Source organism: Olea europaea, unplaced genomic scaffold, assembly GCF_002742605.1.
Source record: "Olea europaea var. sylvestris unplaced genomic scaffold, O_europaea_v1 scaffold664, whole genome shotgun sequence".
In the NCBI taxonomy this organism is placed as follows: domain Eukaryota; kingdom Viridiplantae; phylum Streptophyta; class Magnoliopsida; order Lamiales; family Oleaceae; genus Olea; species Olea europaea.
Window position 1 is genome coordinate 270629 of NW_019265017.1, and position 15656 is coordinate 286284.

Below are 15656 nucleotides of genomic sequence, written 5' to 3' on the forward strand. Positions count from 1 at the left end.
TTCACTTGCCACAACATCAATTTTATCATATACCGCTTTAACCGGCCCAAAAAATGCATTAAATGTCGTTTAGTGTATGTCATCTTGAGTTTACTTTTAATTAAGAAATTAAATAATTTAGTGATTAACACAATTGAGACCTATTCTCTAAACACGATAATATTATTATGTTCTTAATGAAATAATGATATGCATAATGCATGTGATAATGTCTTTTTATGGGCATGTTTGATATTAATTATGAAAATTGATTTTTTAATCGTTAGAGAAAAAAGTGGGTCTCATCTGTGAATGAAGAAGTAAAAAATGACGACTGAAATAGTAAAATAACGATCAAAAATTAATTTTTGGGGTAAAAAATTGCTACCAAATGAGGTTTTAATAACAATTACAATAACTATGCTCCTGTTTGATCCCCATTTTTGGGAGAAAATGTATTATGAAATAATGATTTTTTTGACAATGTGTGATTAAAAAATAAGATTTTTTTTTTGAAATACACGTATTATTATTTTATAAAAAATATATGATTGAAAATGAAAATTGCAAAATTACATTCTTAAAAAAATAGGGCTCAACATGACCTATATATAAATCTTAATTTCTAAAAATTAAATATTAAGAGGTGTTTGAGCCCCATTTTTATATAAAAATACATTTTAAAATAATAACTTGATAGAAAATATGTGATTGAAAAATAAGAAAAATCAAACGATGTCTAATGGTGTGTTTGATTACATTTATTTTCCATGGAAAACATCAGTTTTTCACCAAAATTACCACTTGTGTTTGATTGCTAATTTTTTCCACGGAAAATATTTTTCAACTTTTGAAAATATGCCTAATTTTCTTTATTTTTAAGGAAAATATTTTCCTTGGGTAGAGGTGGTCTTTATTTTTCACAAAAAAAAATATTTTCTTTTTTAGATGATATTTTTTATGTTAATTAAACAAACTCTAAGAGTGTGTTTGATTGACATGAAAAATATCACCTAAAAAAAAATATTTTTTATCTTTTATGGAAAATAAAAACCACCTCTACCCAAGAAAAATATTTTCCTTAAAAACAAGAAAAATTAGGCAAATTTTCAAAAGTTGAAAAATATTTTTCATGAAAAAAATAACAATCAAACGCTCCAACTAAAAATTTAGGTGAAAAATTGATATTTTTCATAAAAAATAAATGTAATTAAACACTCACTAATATCAAGTAAACATAAATCCTCACGGTTAAATGGAGAGTCAAGATAAAAATGAAAAAGAAATGCAAAATGTTAAAAAAACATAGTCATAGGTCTTGTCGTTGTCCGAAAACCAGACAGAGAACCAGCTCATAGGTCCCTCTCCCTGTCTAACAAAAGCTCTCTCTTTTCGATTAGATCCATCGACAACATTGCTTAAATCCGATTCGAATATTCACATTTCTATTCAAATTCTATTCAAATCTGGCATTTTGTATTGCCCGAATGTGAATTGGATTTTTTATTGTTGGGAGTTTTTTTTGGAACATTGTCATTTTCATTGTTGTTGTCATTAATTTGGGAAATTTTATTTATAGAAAATAAATATTTGAATTTTGAGCATGGATTCGTTACTTGGGGTGAACGAAGAGCTAGCGGAGATCGAGGGACAGATTTCTGATATCTTTCGAGCACTTTCGTGAGTATTTTTACATTCTGTCCCTTTATGTTCCAATGCGCCTGTGTTGTTCGCGTTTATTTGATGTATCTCAATTTGTGTGCATGTGCATATGTACATTTATAAATATAATGTGTAGGTATTAGTATATGTATTGATCAATTGACTAATTGAAAATGCAGAAATGGATTTCAAAAATTGGAGAAGATCAAGGACTCCAATAGGCAGAGCAGGCAGCTGGAAGAGCTCACAGCCAAGATGCGTGATTGTAAGAGGTATTTGATTCAGCATCTATGCGTATCCATAGGAACAAGGCATGCAATACGACATCAGCAAGGATTGGTAGCAATCAGTGAAGTAATTGTTAATTTTTACCTTTTACAGTAGACGTTTTAAATGGAAATGTTGATAAATATACAAAGCGAGATTTTGGATTATATTATTAGATACCAGATAAACAAGGCAATTATTGTGAGAAAATTAATGCTTAGTGACCTCAGCCATTGAAATGGATAGCTAAGGGACGTGTGATTTTAATAAGAACACCAATTGGGCAATTTTTTTTCCATGGAATATTCTCTAGTATGGAAATGGGATGAAGTTCAAGCAAGTTATAGGGATCAAACTCAAGTGATATTAGAAGGTTTACGACTCCATGGAAACCCCAATCTTGATCATATAATGAAATGAACAACTTACTCTCAGGCATCTTACTTTCATTTCTGACCTTCAGTTGACCCACTGTCTGCATTAAGATCTGAACATCAATCACAAGTAGATAACACCAGCTCAATGTAGTTTTAAATAATGTTTATAGCCATGACTTGAAGATTGTATTATAAACAGCTATTCAAGGCAATGCTTATTATGTTATTTGAATTTTATAGCATTAATGTTTGAGCTTTACTAAACTTTGACCACCTTCCATGATCAGAAATGAACTAGCAGCCGGGGGGAGGCGGGATGAATTAGGTTTATCAGTTCTCAGGTACTATCCTGGTTTAAAACCTAGGGTTGATGAACCAGAGGTATAATAATGCAGTTAAGTGGAAATTTGGGAAGTACTGATGAATTGATAGTGGAACTATGTTCAAGGAATTGAGTTTCGGTTGGTGTTTTTAAGTTTTAAATGCTTTCTCCTCATTGGAACTTGGAAGTTAGGCATTTTGTGTCCCTTAATTTTTACCATCATATTCCAATTTTTAATCAACTCGTTGAGTTCCAGGTCTACTCCCCACTGATTAGGTGAATTTTAATGGAAGAAGGTAAGCGAAATAAAGAAATTCGAGTCATAATACCAGTAGATTCTTAATAAGTTTCTCGACCTGAGAAAATCAGTTAGATGACAATTTTCAAAATTGATTCACAAGAATGTCAAAGAACTTAATGAAATGACCTTAACAGATTGTACTCACTAAATCCACTTTAGAAAATAGTTCCATATTGTGTTGGACATGCTTAAGGGGGTAATATCAATTTTTGAATGTATTTGATGTGAACACCAACTAATAAGTAATTGGGCAACAGGTAAATTCTGAATAATTGCAATACTCATAATTTTACTAATGATCTGTTGAAAAGTGGACTTCAAAGTGTACTGGCCAAATTATTTAAACAACTACAGCCAGACTATTTACACAACCAAATCTAATCCAAAGGCAATGATGAAAAAAACTTTGCACATAATAGAGAAGTTTAAAGCCCATTTTTTCTGCGATGCACAGGACTCAAATAAAGCATAGAATTAGGCAGTAAATAAAGGACATCAAAGAGTGATTTAGTCAAATCAGACCTACATCTACTACCCAGTATCCCTCAAAGAGGAGTTTTGCATGAAGATGCTTCTCCTCTATTTTTTTCATGCAAAACAGAGACACACACATGTATTTAAAGAAGAGCTGCATGCTAATCTTTCTCTCTCTCCAGGCTTATTAAAGAATTTGACAGAGAATCAAAGGATTCAGAGTATAAAAATGATTCAGACACGAACAAGATGCTGAGTGAGAAAAAGCAAACAATGGTCAGCTTCATTATCTAACTTTTGAATGTTTTATTTGCTAGAAGTAATTTCTTTGTTTTTCTCTAATGACTTGTCTGCCCTTCTTGTGCAGATTAAAGAGTTGAATTCGTATGTGGCTCTCAAAAAACAGTAAGTTCCTCGCTGAGTTGCTGCCTTCCAATTCATAGAGCATCTTGTTGTTTAATTACTGTGTTAACTATCTGTACTGTTTTTTCTGTTTTCATTTCACTCTGGCTTAATTTGGTCATTTTATATTATTGTGCTGCTTGCAGCCTTCGTCTGTAAAAGAAATTGTGCTTCTGAAAGTTGCATATCAATCACGAAATACATATTCCTATTAATGCAACATATTGTTGTTGCTTTGCCGTGCCTCTTGAATTCTTGTCTTCTCTCACCCCAATAACTCGACGTCCTTGTATTTTGTGTGTCTCCATCTTAACTACTTAAAGACTTCTTATCATATGGAAACTTTTAGGTTACGTATAATTTGATGATATATTAGTGATGAAATTTTATGTTAATGATATTAGTTGTATCTGAAATACTGTCCACTGACAAGATTATGATGTTCAAGGCACTGACATGTATGGTTATGCATTTGATCAATTTAGTTCCAAACAGATTGTTCTTTCCTGTGCCCATCTTTTTTATTTCTGTTTTTCTGACGTGAATTGGTGACATAAACTGAGCTGAATTGGACTAATGTTTATTAGGCTTCTACAGTTTCTCTTATTGTTCCCATTCAAAATTTTCTCACTGTAGTACGCCCGTATCATGCTTTTCTCCCCCTATCTGCGAGACAAGTAGGGTGCATATGGTTTTTTACACACTGAATCTCAGCATAGTAGCAGTTTATATAATTTTGATAAGCTTGATTCTAATGAAAAAAACACTGAATCGGTTGTCCAAGTGATTGAAAAGGCTCTTTTATGAGTAAAAGCATATAAAGAAGATATTGAATCATGATTTTGAAGGTAGGGATGGGGATAGGCCATTCATTGAAAAAATCAATAAAAAAATCATTGAAGAGAAAAAAAGCACGTTCGGTGATGACCATATAAAAGATGAAGCTTATGAAAAGCCAAATTTCACGTATGGAGGTCATGGGGAGGAGGGCTGGGGCTACAAAATGATACTGTCTCTTCTGTGCTGTGGTATTACTTTGGTAAAGTTTATGATCTTAATTTTTTTTTTTAATTAATTTTTTTTTTAATTTCATTTTGTTTTATTTTTTTGGTGCGATATTTGATTCAATCTGGTTTCATTTTGGATGTGCTTGATTTTGTGAAGCCGAAATTGATCATAACTGAGCGGAGTAGATTTAATTTTTGAAATTTTTGCACTCGGTTTGATTTTAGTTCATAAATAGATTTTGCACTCTCCTTGTGGAACATATTTCCTTAAGAGTTACAGCACTTGGAACATTTGCATCAGGGGAACAATGTGATCTAGCTCATGATGGAGCAACCTTTATGACTTCTTAGTGAAGTTAATACTTGTAAACAAGTTCTTATGACTCAGAAGCAAAAAGTCAATGGAGTAATTTGTTTTTGCAGTTGTGAAATTATAAATTTTCTTTTCCACACTTAAGTAGGCCTTCTTTCACTAGTTCATTTGAAAACTCTCCTCAAAAATTAATTTCCTTAAAATCATAAGCTGGAATTCAAGCTTCTTCATTCAGTGCTTGATAACATTCTACGTTGTTAGTTTCTTCCTCGTGTGCTGATCTGATAGATAATTTTGTTCGCATGCTAGGCAGTTCCTTATGTGTTTGTAATCATATTTTTCGTGATGATGCTCAAGGTACACAAGCAATCTTGAAAACAAGCGAGTAGATCTCTTTGAGGGCCCTGGTGAAGGATTTGCAGAAGAAAATGTCTTGCTCGCTTCCAGTAAGCTGCTCCCTCCACAATTCCCATCCCTGCACATCCACAGACACAAAATTACAATAGAAAAAGAAGAATTGACATTACGTCGTGGCTTAAAATGTTACCTTTCAAAAAAATTTTTTTTGGCTTAAAATGTTTGTAACATATTAGATTATAACTATATTCATTCAAAAAAAGAAAAGAAAAGGCAAACAGAAAAATTACTGGCATTTGCCATTTCTAATTGTAATGTTGCTGATGGATGGCTCCAAGGAAGGAGCAGCAAAGATCAATTTATCAGAGTAACATTGTTTGTTAATGTGGGTGTGGGAAAGAGCTTATGCCAATATTTTGGGGGCAAGCCTTAGTGCATTTGTTATTCTGGATTTTAGAATCAGAGGAAGGCATAAACAGTAGAAAGAGTAATTTGTTTTCACCTTCTTTTCTTCATGTTATGATATTGGAAATGCAGTTGATAAAATTTAATTTTCCTAGCCTCCATTGCTACTTCAATATTGGGGTAAAATTGGACATTTTCTTAGTCTACTTCAATATTTGGGTAAAAGATGAGCTAAAGAAAAGATATCCCCAGACACATTAATTTATACTCTAGCTTATTGAAACGATTCTGAAACAAAATTCTGTATATAAAATGGAAATTGTTGAGAAGAAGGGTAACCTATAGCCACTGGACTTTTTGTGAAATGCTCTGTAGCATTAATAATTTTATATTTATAAAAATGAGGGAAATAATTTAATTTTTGACATTGCAGTGGAGTTAGAGGGTATATAGGGGGAGGTTCTAACAATCGAAGTGATGAAATTGTCTTCTTGTTTATTTGTAACTTCACCAAATTTCTTTTTCGCTTGTGTTCTTGATTGCTACATTTGTTGTCTTCATAATATACTTCTTTCAATTTGTTTTGCAATTTGCTTGAAATCCATACACAAGTTTTCACCCCATGAATATATCTTAATTTTGTTACATATGCTGCAAGAACAAATTCTGCTTTTGGTTTACACCAGTTGCTTTGATGATTTTAAATCCTAGTATATTTCAGTCTGCTGTGCACAAAATTCACATTTTCGCCACGAATTTTGTTTTGCTTGTTTAATTTGTTTGATGAAGCCTTCTGTTGATGAACACAATGTTGCAGATATGACAAATCAGCAGCTAATGGATCAGGGAAATCAGATGATGGATGAGACTGATCAAGCAATTGAGAGGTCAAAAAAGGTTAGTAGATTTCAGTGAACAGCAAAATTCTAAAATTACCAGGGAGAATTGTCAATTGATTGCTTATCTGCTAATCGATTTATTGCCAACAAGATATATCAAATTCCGTCTCCCTCCTGTCCTAGAGATATACTGAGCGAAGGCATTTGCTAAGGTTGAGGGACCTGAGCGTGCTTCCTGGCATTGTTGTTTCTTCGTTTCTAGGCTTTTGTCTGCTCGATTTTGTTGTTTCTTCATTTCTAGGCTCTTGTCTGCTCGCATTTGTTGTTTCTTCAAATACAAGAAAATCAGTAGTCAAACACAGAAACTGACATTTTTTATGGGTGAAAATTTATGACAAATACCAGATTCACGCACTGGAATCTGGGTGTGACGTGTTTGAAGACAGTGCATTGGATGTAATAACAACAGGGGCCACAGGCCCACAGCACATTTCTTCATAGTGAGTTCTGTGTAAATGCACTAGATATTCATACGAAAAGATGGTTTAATCGTAATTAAGGGGTATTTGGCTGTTCTGATATTGCATAATGTTAATTTTCATTTACTAATTTGTTTACAAAAAGGGAAAATAAAAATAAAAATAGTAAGTGTCGAGACTACAAATTTACTATCTTTTTGAAACAAGAGAGAGAACTCATTGTGACATAAAATCAGTTGCCAAGTCAAACCCTATTTCCTACTAGGGTTGCTGTCATCCAGTCAAACTGGTCTGTGACTTGTGCCCAGTGAAGGAAACAAAGTGCGCCAACTTAGTCTGCCGAACTCAATTGGAAAAAGTGTTCGTGGTTGTAGAGCTCATTTTTTTCTAAGCAAGTTGGGAACGAAGAACATTTTCAAACTAGCTTGAGGAGGATTATTGGAAATTTGCAACTTCAATGATTATACTTGTTCACTAGTTTGTGAGAATAAAAGTTGAATTAGCTTCCGGCCACAATAAGTCTACATTCTTTGCCTGTTAAAACCCTTGCAATCTTGCTAGCTGTAGAATGGCTGCTAACTTTGTTGTACCAGTTCTAATGGGCTGAGCTGGATAACTAGCCAATGACCATGAATTGCACTCTCATCAAATTGGCCGAGAAAACATACGTTTATGTTACTAACAATTTCCTAACCTTATTCATAACTCAAACAATTACTTTTTGATTCTGGAAGGGGCATAGGATTCACTGAGATTAATTGTTTGTAAAAGTTTGCCAGTTCATAATGATTATCACCTCACTAACATTCTGTGAAGTTCAAAATGACTGAGACATATTGTCAAGTTTCTGTCATTCATGCAGGAAACCCTAGTTTGTTAGGAGGTTAGTAATGCGAAAAGTGGAAATTTTAGTCTTAAAGTTCCAATTAATAATGTTTTGTTAGAAAATTAATTGTATTATTGGTTTCCCTCCCTCCCTGCCTCCATCTTTCTTATTTATATTCATTCAGGCCTAAAAATGTGCAAAATGATTTTTGTGCTGGACTCCATCCATTTTTAATTAAGAAGGCCTCCTCTTGTTCGTGATATATGCATTTTTAAGTACCCAGAAGCAAGTCAAAACAAGCCATTCTTTTGCATTCCCAAGATGTACAATCTACATTTTTCATCCACTACACCAGATGGTCAACTGGAAATGGGATATAATAGCCTTTAGTTCTGAAAGTACTTCTCCACATTTAAAAGCATGATTTTTAATGCTCACTTTGTGACAGGTTGTCCACGAGACTATTGATGTTGGAACCGAGACTGCTGCAGCACTCAAATCTCAGGTCTGTAATTTGGAACCAAAAACCCAGACTATGTTCAATGATTAAGATGTGGACTTGTGACATTAAGTCTCCCCGTGGACACCATCAAAATGAGGGATCTTTGTCAAACTCTTATCCTCACTCATCCTTCTCTCTCTCTCTCTCTCTCTCTCTTACTCCCTTCTATTTTATGTGCTTAGACTGAACAAATGAGCAGGATTGTTAATGAGCTGGACTCCATCCATTTTTCAATTAAGAAGGCTTCACAGCTGGTCAAGGAAATTGGTAGGCAGGTCAATCTCCAAGATATCACATCCCTTTCCTGTTATATGTCTGATGGTTTTTCTTATTTAGTTACTTACTTTGATTTCTTAATCAGGTTGCAACTGATCGGTGCATTATGGCCCTGCTTTTCCTTATTGTGGTTGGTGTCATAGCAATTATCATTGTAAAGGTTTGTAGAAATTTAATTTTCACTGTCTTTATGCATGTTTGACTTTCTTGTAATGTGGTACAAGTTCTATTCTTTGAACATATTCCTGGGGCTGCTAGATACATAGATCATTATATTTTGTTATTCTGCTAGAAAATTTAACACTAGGGATATTACATTATTCATGTGGTCATGGGTGGACACAAGGGGGGGGGGGGGGGGGGTCATGTGACCCCCCAACTTTTGATGATTTTTTTTGGTGGATAAGTCATGTTTGGTATCGATTAAAATTTAAATAAATTTTAATCTAAATCAAAGTTAACAATTTCTTTTAATAAAATATTTGATGGAATCCTTACCTTTTTTTTTTACTTTTATCAAAATATACAAAAAATCTGATTTTAAACCTCCACCAAACAGAGGCAAAATCACAATAAATTTGAAATTGTTTCTCTTTTTCTTACTCTATTTTACGCTCTCTCTCTCACACTTTTTATCAAAATCTTAATTCTTCTAATTTTTTAAAGATTGTCTATAATTTTTCTACAAATTATCACATATACTATAAATTTTCACTTTCCAATCAAATTTTCAGTTAATTAGAACCTAAATTTGCATTTTCTCCTATCCTATTTGTGTACTTAGAATGTGTCTAAACTGATTATATCCAATTTAACTTATATTTAACGAATTGTATTTATTTGATTGAATATTGGTTATATATTTTTTCTTTCGATCTCTTAAATTGATTATTTGTATTAAATACACTATAAATTCTTGAAACACAAATATGCATTTTCTTGTGATGAGCAAAATATTAATAAAATGACTGCTCGAAATCAAATGGATGAAAATGATGAGCAAAATATTAATGAAGAAATGCTTTTTAAATGTAAATTTGCATTTTCTTGGATCAAGTATAAATCATTAAAAAATAAAAAATAATGTATTCGACTTGTACAAAGTTTGATTGTGCCCCTCTAACTAAAATTTTCTGCTTCCGCCCCTGTATGTGGTAGTTGCGCAATTTTCTCCATTCTCTAGTAGATATTCTATTACTTTTACGGCTCGAACTCTATATGTGCATGCTCACTTCTCACCCTCTACTTGTCAAAAATACCAAATCAGACTTGTTTTATTGCTCTAGTTGAAGTTCCGACCTTGGAGTCGTGTTGCTTTCAAATGATATGATGCGTATTATCATCTGGTTTGTTGATCCCTATATGTCGTCTGAAGTATTGTTTGGGTTGAATTTTTAGCTCGTGAACCCAAATAACAAAGACATTCGAGATGTACCAGGATTAGCTCCTCCAGCTCCCAGTCGAAAACTACTTTGGATCCCTAATTGAAGAGCTACAAGCGATGACATGATTTTCTGATTGGATGGATTCTGCTACTTGTTAGGCTACAGGAGGCATCTGGCTTTTCCAAAACCTGGTGTGTTTAGATCAACTATATATTTTCTGAATCCATTGGACGGATTTTGGAATGCGGCAGCTACTCAATCTGTATCCAATGGATTTTGGAATGTGGCAGCTACTCAATCTGTATTAATCTAAAATGATTGAACTGGAAATTTGTTTCGGTTCTTATTCTACTATATCCTCGTATTTTTTCTCATTGGATGAAGCAGATATGTTGTATATGCAATATGCAATATGCATTGGCATTGTTATTTATTTATTACACATAATTCTTATACTCTGCATTTCTTCACTCTTTAAAAATTATTAGCTGATGGGCTGTTAATTCTCTAGTGTTTTTAAGTATTTCCATAATTCCATGAATTAAACTTACAGGTTTGTCCATTTGTAGTTGTCATAGAAATATGGAAGTTACTATATTCATTTGCAAAATAACCATGCTGTACATAATCCAAAATCAGTAGCCAGTAGTTATATGCAAGTACATAGAAACAGAATTTCATATATACTTCAACAAATATGAAGCAAATGAATAGAATATTTTGTACAAGGAAAGAATCATTGCTATTACATCAATAATTTTACAAACTGGCAACCTTGATTCTGCCTTTCTCGTGCACATTATGGTCTTTAACGAATCCAACAAACAGGTTCCTTCGGCTCGTGTCACTCTCTGAAAGTGATGTGTTTTGACCACCTTCTGACATGTTCTTCACAAATTCATCGAACGTGCTCCAATTCTCAGCTTCGAACAATCGCTTATTCAGTCTTAGATACGTAAGGGCAACGAGTCCATTTCCAAAATCTGACCGGCTTGTTCCCAATACTTGTGAATATGCACCATAATCATACCTCTCCAGAGCATTTTCTCCAGCAAGTTGTGTTCCAGCAGATTTGGTAGCCATCTTCACTTGTCGAACTAGACCTTCAGGCGAGCAATTTGCCCTCTCTGGCTGTTCTTCGTCTCTCATTTCCATACACGTAAAATTGAGCACCACTCCACGTTTACTTAACATTCGTGCTATTGCCGAATAACCATCTCGATTCCTAGTATTGTAGTATCCAGCAGTTAATTCAGCTGCATGTGATCCTGTGTTGTAGTGCCAATGAATTCCAGCTACTTTTCCTGATAGTATAGCTCCGGTTCCTTCGAATATTAGTTGTGCAGCTGACAGGATTTTATCTCCGTGCTCGACTAGCTTACCAGAATACCATTCTAAGAAAAAATGCCCATATTCAGAGTTCCATGTACCTTCCTTCTGGAAAAACCCTGTTTCTTCCGGTAATTGGTTGTATTCGCCTGCGTCGTGAGGGCCTCTGAGCCCCCAGTCAGTCTTCCCAGTCACCTCAGCCGCAGCTGCCAATGAGGCTCTCATGTACTGTTTTTACATAACAAATGTTCAACTTAATGCATGTTTGGTCAATGATGAACAAGATTTTAGCTACTCATTTTTGATAAGTATGTACCTTGTCATAGCATTGGAATTCACCAATTCCTGGAAATCTCCAAGTGCCATTGCTTTCTGGATAGGATGGATATCTTAGCTCTCCACAAGGCCCCAACCCCACTTGAATTTCCTGAAATAATAGAAACTAACTTAAAACTACCACGATAATGAGCATAACCATCCAAGAATGTTAAAAATGGCTTACCACTATAACTTTTCCCAAGTATTGGTGGAATCTCTCTCTAAAACTCCTCATTTAATCGGAGTAGACCTGAATCGGAGTTCGACCTCTTAGCACAGGCAATGAATCGCAGCCCAACGATATATATTCAGGGTTGCGTCGCCCTGATTTGTTGGTGTACACAATATCAGGATTATTGCTCATTTCTTCAAGCACCCATGGAGGTAGAGGGATGCTGCAAAAATACAACATAAACTATATATATAGTCACAAAAATGGACGTCACACTTAATATTTCTAAATAATCTTATGGTTTCTGCTTAAAAAGTTTATTAAAATGTTGATTAAGATCTAAATCAAAATTTTAATCATGCATTCCATCTACTTTACCAAAATCTACTAAAAATCTGAAATTTATTTGAACCAGACGAGGGCTATATATATATATATATATGTATATATATATAAAAGTAGAAGAGGGGATTATGCGTAATTTTTAAGTGACAAAAATGGCAATTGACATCCTAGTACATACCTGCAAGAGTCTCCAACGTTGCCACCGCATTGATGAAAAGACATAACAACTTGAAGTTTCAAACCAAGCTTTTGCACCATCTTTACAAGCTCAGCATATCCTTCCCAGTTATAATTCAAAGGTCCTTCTTTCTCCACCAATCCCCCCACACGTCGACCATGACTCCCTCGACTCCTGCATTTTTCAATGCAAATAAACTAGCATACATCGTCCTCACTTTGTTGAAACTCCCTCCGATCGATATGGTATCGAGTGGTAGCATTACAAAAACAGGTACACTCGAACCTTTATGGCTATGAGGGGCTACTAGCTCATGAAGTTGTTGGATGAATTTTGTGAATAGTGACGCCGAAATAAGTATAATGATGGTGACAAAGCCGAGGCAAGAGTTGGACTCTTTGTCCTTAAGTCGAATTTGCCCAGCAACGGTGCCTACGGATTTCGGCAATCGACTCCCAAGATACAACGGCTACACTTGTGTTTGTAGCACTCCAAAACATAAGTACAACGAACCAAATATAGGCTTATGTACTCCACAGATGAAATGAAAGAAAATCAAAATAAATGAAATGATTTTGATTTTGGATAGAAGAGAGGATGAGAGACGTTTTTGCATATCAAACTGTGAGGAATAGGACACCCAAAGGGTCCTATTTATAGACCATGAAGGGGTGTGGACGAAATGGTTGAGGCCAAACCATGCACCCTTTCCAAACAATGCACCTTTATGAAAAGGTGTCTATTCACTAATGGTTGAGGCCTTTTTCGTAATTTCTCATTCATCCGATATTGGTTTGTGCGCCCCGAAGCGGCGAAGTGGCAAACAATTTTGTCTAAACGGATTGAGTCGAGCTTTTGAGTATTTGGCCGAATTCGATACGAACTTTAATCGATTTTCAATTCTCAATTTATTTAACCAATATCCAACAGAAGTCTCTCACTTTTCTCACTTTTTCTTCCTTGTAACAATGAAAATTGAGTCGCTTCGTGCATTGCACTCTTTGCATGGAGCTTGCACGACAATGGCTTAGTTTGAGCAAAACTTACTATAGTTGAAAACTCGTCGTGAGTTTTTAAACCTCGATTATCTTTTACATTGATAAACGAAATTGAGGAGCGAAGTGCAAAAGCCATAGAAAAGGGAGATAGGATTAATGAATGAAGACTGCGAAATTATGCGTATATTTATAAAGATAAGTTCTACGTTGGATTTATAAAGTAGGCAATTTTGGTGTGCTCTGCTCTTGTTTGATATTTTGTGATATTTTGAAGGAAATTTCATGTCAATGTCTTAGAGGGGTGAAGGATTAATCATTAATGACGCAATGATCCTAACTTCTCGAACAATAATGTAAAATAACTGAAAAAAATAGTAAGATTATACGGGAGAATTAATGTTACAAAATTAAAGTTACAAGATTATACGTAGAACTAGCGTGAATAAAAAAATCCCAAAATATGGTCCATATCCTGTATTGCGAGTAGTCGGTAAGAAATTAGGTAAAAAAATTCGATACAATACATATAGCCAGCTCGGCCCCCTGTGATACAGGGCCCTCAAAGAGAATTGTCCTTGGTATATCTATATCAAAACCTATCTATCTAATTGAAAATATCTCATTTAATTTTTCTACGCGTCAAGTTAAAATTTTCAAATTTTCTACGCGTCGACTTGGTGTATCACAAGTGGGCCGCTTTCCTTTGGCCACTCCAATTAAATCCCACATATGTGGATGAAAAAAAAAGCTCTTCAAATATTTTAGTTCACACTACTTTTTAGTTGATTTTTAGATATGACCCACTAATGAACATTTCCATTACTAGTCTATCAAAAAGTAATTAAATAATTCAACAATGAATAATAATTATGGAAAAATAAAGACCTTTCAATAAATGTGATCGACATCATTTTCACATGATGTAGTTTATCAAAGAAAATAAAAAGACATCAATCTTGGTATATACCATGTGGTGAGTCTTATCCAACTACTCGACATTGATATTTCAGTTTGATTCACTTATGTTGATTGTTCTATATGTTGTTCTCATATCTATCAATACTTAGTTTGTGGAGCTTATTCTATGTTATCATCAACATTAATGTGTAGAATTTAAATATTTGATCGTCTCAAGTATAAATGAATTTAATCATCTTCCTATCATAACAAATAATTTACATACATATGTGTCACAATTTCGAGTAAAAAATATTAAGGGTGAACTCGAATAATACATATAATTATTTTTTCATATTCATAATATATGAAAAAAAAGGAACTTTTCCACTTTTACAGGGTGAGAAACAAGAAATAGATTTTGAAATAGACATATAATTATATAGCTAGCTACTATATATTTTCTTTTATTTTTATTTTCACCATTATATAATTTTATTAATACTTAGAAATATTATTTTTTCTATTTACCTCCAACTAAACTATGATATTCAGGTTTAGATTCACAATCAACTGGGCATCTAACCAAAAACAAAACATAATTATTAATTATTAATATTCAGCAGTCAGATTAACTAATTAAACTAAATTAAGGGTAGAATATAGAATTAATAATGAAATTGTTTAAAATGGCCACTTTTCCGCTTTGGGTGAGTCTTGCGCCCACTTACCCACGTAAGCTAACGGCTTGGGCGAGAGGTCCGGGCCATTACAAAAAAATGCGCATTTTTTTGTAACGACCCGAACCTCTTGCCCAAGCCTTTAGCTTAAGTACTGTCCGCTTTGGGTGAGCCTTGCGCCCACTTACCCCTCACGACTTTTTGTCGCATTTCCCAGGATTCGAACTCTTGACCTCTACGTAAGAGAGACTTAAGTTGAATCTTGGTACTAATTTGACAACTTGCCCAATTGGTACCAGGACAACTTGCCCAATTGGTACCAGGATTTAACTTAAGTTTCTCTTATATAGTGATCAAGAGTTCGAATCCTGGGGGACGCGAAGAAAGCTGTGAGGGATAAGTGGGGGCAAGGCTGACCCAAAGCGGGCAGTACGTAAGCTAACGACTTGGGTGAGAGGTCTGAGTCGCTGTAACGCCCCGAACTCTTTTTCATATTATTATATTATTTTTAAATTAAAATAAGCTTGAGGTGCTACCAAAACTTTTCTCTATCTAATTTAAGCGGA

General features: G+C 34.2%; 1 protein-coding gene and 1 pseudogene across 1 annotated transcript; one reads left to right on the forward strand and one right to left on the reverse strand.

The window, feature by feature from the left end:
- The first annotated feature begins 1241 nt into the window (after window positions 1-1241).
- On the forward strand, window positions 1242-10635 carry LOC111390254 (novel plant SNARE 11-like). The gene is made up of 10 exons (XM_023015266.1): window positions 1242-1659; window positions 1821-1913; window positions 3565-3658; window positions 3750-3787; window positions 5462-5550; window positions 6684-6763; window positions 8459-8515; window positions 8695-8787; window positions 8874-8948; window positions 10187-10635. The coding sequence occupies exons 1-10, from the start codon at window positions 1583-1585 to the stop codon at window positions 10274-10276; spliced, it is 786 nt and encodes a 261-aa protein (XP_022871034.1). The 5' UTR covers window positions 1242-1582; the 3' UTR covers window positions 10277-10635.
- Window positions 10636-10798: 163 nt separating this feature from the next.
- LOC111390253 lies at window positions 10799-13688 on the reverse strand (annotated as a pseudogene).
- Between the last annotated feature and the right edge of the window lie 1968 nt (window positions 13689-15656).